At 37.0% G+C, this 5,269-nt stretch overlaps 1 protein-coding gene across 1 annotated transcript; it reads left to right on the top strand.

Annotated features, from left to right (window-relative positions):
• The first annotated feature begins 512 nt into the window (after nucleotides 1-512).
• Nucleotides 513-4,861, top strand: LOC129880476 (receptor protein kinase-like protein ZAR1). Its single transcript, XM_055954518.1, has 2 exons — nucleotides 513-2,198; nucleotides 3,981-4,861. The coding sequence occupies exons 1-2, from the start codon at nucleotides 692-694 to the stop codon at nucleotides 4,619-4,621; spliced, it is 2,148 nt and encodes a 715-aa protein (XP_055810493.1). The 5' UTR covers nucleotides 513-691; the 3' UTR covers nucleotides 4,622-4,861.
• Nucleotides 4,862-5,269: the final 408 nt, after the last annotated feature.

Consider the following 5,269-nt stretch of genomic DNA (forward strand, 5'->3'; position numbering starts at 1 on the left):
AAACGGCCTCTAATTGTTTTTAATATTAGTGAAAGGCAAACAGATTAGATGTAGAGCCCGTTTGGATGGGCTTAAAAAAGCAACTTTTATGTATAAAGTGCTTTTAGAACTTTAAAGTGCTGAAAGTTATTTTTATAAATAAGCAGTTGAGTGTTTGGATAAAAATGCTTAAATGAGGAAAATTATATGAATTTTAGGGTTAAAAGAATAAAAAGGATAGTTTGGGAATTTAGTTAAAATATAAGGGATATAAAAGTAATTTCCATGGTCAAAGAAAATGACTTTAAGCACTTAGAAAAAAAAAGTTAGAAATCCTAATTTTTCATTTTTGACTGACTTTAAGAACTTTTTGGCTTAAAGTTAGCATCAGGTAAATACGTCCAAAAACTAAAAAGGGACTTTAAGTTAACTAACTTAAAGCCAATCCAAACGGGCTCGTAGTTGAATTTAGTTGCTAAAAATGTTGGAAATGCAAAAGTGAGATTGCTTTAATTGTACTACTTCAGTTAGGAAGGGCCCCGTTTGCAATCAAACTCCTCCTGCAATGTCTCTTTCCACTAATTAATACCTCCAACTTCCCCCTTCTCCTTCTTCTTTCTTCAGCACTGCAACTACACAAAAAATATTATTTTTGTCATCTCCTTTATCCACACACTCACTTCTTTTGGTTGGCACTGATCCCAACCAAGTCATGTGGAGAATATCCGTTTTTCTTCTTGTTTTGCTCAATTTACACACCGGATTTTCTTTAACTTCCGACGGACTTTCTCTTTTGTCCCTTAAGTCCGCCATGGATGACGCCGGTGGTACCGTTTTCTCCGACTGGAATGAAAACGACGACACTCCTTGTACTTGGACTGGCATTTCATGTGCTAACATTTCTGGTTCTTCACAGCAACGTGTCGTTGGGGTTACTCTTTCCGGTAAGAATCTCCGGGGATACCTACCGTCCGAGCTGGGAACGTTACTCTATCTCCGCCGACTCAATCTTCACGGAAATAATATTTACGGTTCTATCCCTGACCCTCTGTTTAATGCGTCCTCGCTTCATAGTATTTATCTGTATGCTAATAATATCTCTGGTCAACTTCCTCCCTCTGTTTGTACGCTCCCTCTTCTTCAAAATTTGGACCTTTCCGATAATTCACTTTCTGGAACTTTCTCCAAGGATCTCCGTAACTGTAGGCAGTTACAGAGGCTCATTCTTGCTAGGAATAAATTCTCCGGTGTGATTCCGGTCGGTGTGTTCCCGGAGCTGGCGAATTTGGAGCAACTTGATCTTTCCTCGAATTCATTCAATGGTTCAATTCCCCAAGATATTGGTGAATTGAAGTCACTCTCTGGAACTTTGAATCTTTCTTTCAATCATTTCAGTGGAAGAATCCCAAAATCTGTAGGTGATTTGCCTTTAACTGTTAGTTTCGACCTTAGGAACAACAATTTATCTGGTGAAATTCCTCAGACTGGTTCTTTTGCAAATCAAGGACCAACAGCATTTTTGAATAATCCCATGTTATGTGGATTTCCTTTACAAAAAAACTGTAAAAATAGTTCAAACAATTCAACACAAGTTCAGGGTTCATCTGGTAATGAGGGAACCAATTCGCGTAAGGGGTTAAAACCTGGATTCATTATATTGATCTGTTTGGCTGATGCATTTGGAGTCGCATTCATAGGACTAGTCATTATTTACTTGTATTGGAAAAAGAAAGACTCTGGTGGTTGCAGCTGTACTGGAAAAGGGAAATTTGGTGGGAATGAGAAGCCAATGCTTTGTGATTTCCCATGTATTAATGGATTTCCGAATAATGATTCGGAAGTTGAGTCTGAGAAGGGTGGTGGTGGTGGGGCTAGTGGTGTTGGTGGTGCTAGTGGTGGAGAGGGCGATCTTGTGGCTATTGATAAAGGTTTTAGCTTTGAGCTTGATGAGCTGTTGAGGGCTTCTGCTTATGTATTGGGAAAGAGTGGGTTGGGGATAGTGTACAAAGTTGTGCTTGGGAACGGTATCCCGGTGGCAGTGAGGAGGTTAGGAGAAGGTGGGGAACAGAGATATAAGGAGTTTGTAGGGGAGATTCAGGCAATCGGAAGGGTTAAGCATCCTAATGTTGTGAAATTAAGAGCTTATTATTGGGCTCCTGATGAGAAACTTCTCATTAGTGATTTCATTTCAAATGGCAACTTGGCTTCTGCTCTTCACGGTGAGCTTTTCATTACAGTAAAACATCTTCAGTTTTGTTTATTTAGCAGATATTATCTGTTGAAAGAATAACTAACGCATCATATTTTAGACATTGGGGTATACTATATTCTTACCATTAGTAGCATGATTCACTGATGGATGTTTGTACTTTCCAAGATTGATGGGTGCAAAGTGTAATTCTTTTGCCCCACCAATTGCAGATAAATGGATTCTCTGACTGGAACCTTTTCTCATTTTAAATTGCTGGATTGGTATTATGCTTATTGATCATCTTTTGAGGAGTGGAAAAACAGTGCAATACTTTTGGTAATAGGTTAGTTAGGAGTTTGGGTTGTTCTAGTATTTATTCACTAGTATAACTGTTTAATATATGCGTGATGACGAAATAATGACTATTAGCTATTGAGTGTTCCTTGATGATTTTGAATAGCAATTATTGACATGCTATATCTTGAATGTGTCCCATGTGCTTGCAATCCTTGAGTGAAGGATGACTATTGTTTGCATCTTGATACTATGCTTAGGATTTAAGCCTGATTGTATCACTGATAATTGTCTTTTATAATGTATCGTAGATGAAAGGTTATCTGCATAAAGGGTAAATCAAGAACCTAACATTTGCCATCAATTTCATTGGATAGTTAAAGCACATTGTAGTATATTAACATATAATGATCCAGCTAAAAGTCAATGTGCTGGACTTTAACGATTTACTGCAGATGCAATAATCAGATATTGATATCACATGGAACCTGGTAGAGGGCATTTGGGGATTTTCTCATGTTTTGAAGGATTTATTCTGTTTTTGTCCATGTGATATATGATTGATTGTCCCTATAAACCTAGCGGAGAACGATTTATCATCAATTAAAAGCAAACCAATAAGTACAAGGGGCCAAGAATTGAATTATGTCTTGTACTAGGTCAATTCCTTAAGTTGTGGAGTTATGTATTCTGTCTGTCTAACAAAATCTGGATATTACATTGTTTATTACGTCTTTTAGAGATCTATTACCTGATTTGCATACACTAATATTTAAGTATTTGAGAATGCTCCGCCTGGTGCAGTTTAACTGTACTGATGTTCTCTTTTTCGAAGCAAATTGGAACTGCAGTATCTGATCTGGTAACTACCATCTAGCATGAAATGGGACTTCTTCCTTGAGATGGATTCTAGACTTTGAATTTTCTAAAATTAGTGTTCTGCAGTGAATTTCGCACTGTTGTTGTTGGTATAGCTGCATGAATGTTATATTTTTAAAAGAATTAGATTTTTTCCCTCGACACAAATCATTGTTACATTTGTAAATATCTACTTCACTGCTCCATAAACATTTCTCTAAGAATCTATAACACATACGCTATCCTAGAGTAACTGGTTGCTTTCTGACAACATATTTGGGTCTGCCTTGGTAAAGACAAATATACTTGATGATCTTTGGTTATAAGGTACCTGATGTTCCCAGTTTCTTAATTTGCTGGTTTTTAAAATTATGTAGCTGGAATTTGACAGTACAGTAACTTATTGCATTCTGAAGAAGTTGAGGAGTGTTTCTTTCTGCATCTCTTCTCCAAATTGTTTTGCCATGTGCTAAATCTGAATGTATTGACATAGTGACAGTTGTTTCATGCTCTAACTGATTGGGATTTACCAAATTAATATGAACAGCGATTTGCCTCAAGTGTAATGTTAATATTGAGCTGAAAAGTTATTAACTTGTATCTTCTTCGTCCTACCGTGGTAAATGTTGTGATGACAATCTCGTTTGCCTTTATACAGGGAGAAATGGGCAACCATCACCGAGTTTAACATGGTCAACGAGACTGAAAATTGCCAAGGGAACAGCGCGAGGTTTAGCCTATCTCCATGAGTGTAGCCCAAGGAAATTTGTCCATGGAGACGTCAAACCTTCCAACATTCTCCTTGATACTGAACTGCAGCCATATATATCTGATTTTGGCCTCAATCGTTTGATCAATATCACGGGAAACAATCCCTCCTCTTCTGGTGGCTTTATGGGTGGAGCTCTTCCTTACTTGAAGCCTGCTCTACCAGAACGTCCCAACAACTATCGAGCACCAGAAGCTCGAATCACTGGTAACAGACCTACCCAAAAATGGGATGTGTACTCATTCGGGGTGGTCTTGCTTGAACTGCTGACTGGAAAGTCTCCTGACCTCTCAGTTCCCACAACATCTACTTCAACGGAGGTTCCAGATCTTGTAAGATGGGTAAGAAAGGGATTCGAGGAGCAAAATCCACTATCGGACATGGTAGAACCAATGTTGCTTCAAGAAGTCCATGCTAAGAAGGAAGTACTATCTGTATTTCATGTAGCTCTTGCATGCACTGAGGCAGATCCAGATATTCGACCAAGGATGAAAACTGTCTCAGAAAACATTGAGAAAGTTGGAGCTTAAACTTTTGGCTACAGTCATGTCAAGGAGTTCCTGAGTTTCATGGACTTGTGTAATTTTTGTTTTTTTTGTTGCAGTAAGTGCTCCTATCATTTCTTTTTTTCTTTAGAGGTTGATTAAATCTTTAAACTTCACTACAGAAGGTACAGAATACCAGTGTGCTGCAACAAAATTCCTGTCATTTTTGAGAAGTTATTTAATTGCTTATATCTTTAATCTAGTCCTGTTATTCTGAAGTTAAAACAACTATTCATGGTCAATAAAATTATATTCTTTGCTACTCCCTCAATTTCAATATAAGTAGTGTTTGACATAATCTAGAAGACATTAGTGATGTTTTTCCAATTTTTCCCTTATTTAAATAAATTAAGTTTTACCTAATTAAGAAGTTACTAAAGAGTTACATCGTATTTATTAAGGTAGTCTTAAGTGTGGTCAAGATGAAAACACCACTTATTTTGAAAATGAAGTAATAATGGAAGATGCTGTATAAAGCTGAAGATTAGTTTTAAGAGACTTATTGAAAAGTTTAGGGAACAAAATTAATTTCTAAAAACTTGTGGGGTTAAATTATACAAAATCGCAACCTGAAGTTCTTCTTCAAATTAAATCACACTTCACTTCACTTCACTTCTTCATCTTTAAAATTCA

This window comes from Solanum dulcamara, chromosome 2 (genome assembly GCF_947179165.1).
Source record: "Solanum dulcamara chromosome 2, daSolDulc1.2, whole genome shotgun sequence".
In the NCBI taxonomy this organism is placed as follows: Eukaryota; Viridiplantae; Streptophyta; class Magnoliopsida; order Solanales; family Solanaceae; genus Solanum; species Solanum dulcamara.

Bases quoted from the DNA above. Each gene is read 5' to 3' on its own strand.
- LOC129880476 (XM_055954518.1), top strand. From the start codon at position 692: ATGTGGAGAATATCCGTTTTTCTTCTTGTTTTGCTCAATTTACACACC. The intron at 2,199-3,980 runs GTGAGCTTTTCA...GCCTTTATACAG, and splicing joins CTTGGCTTCTGCTCTTCACG to GGAGAAATGGGCAACCATCA.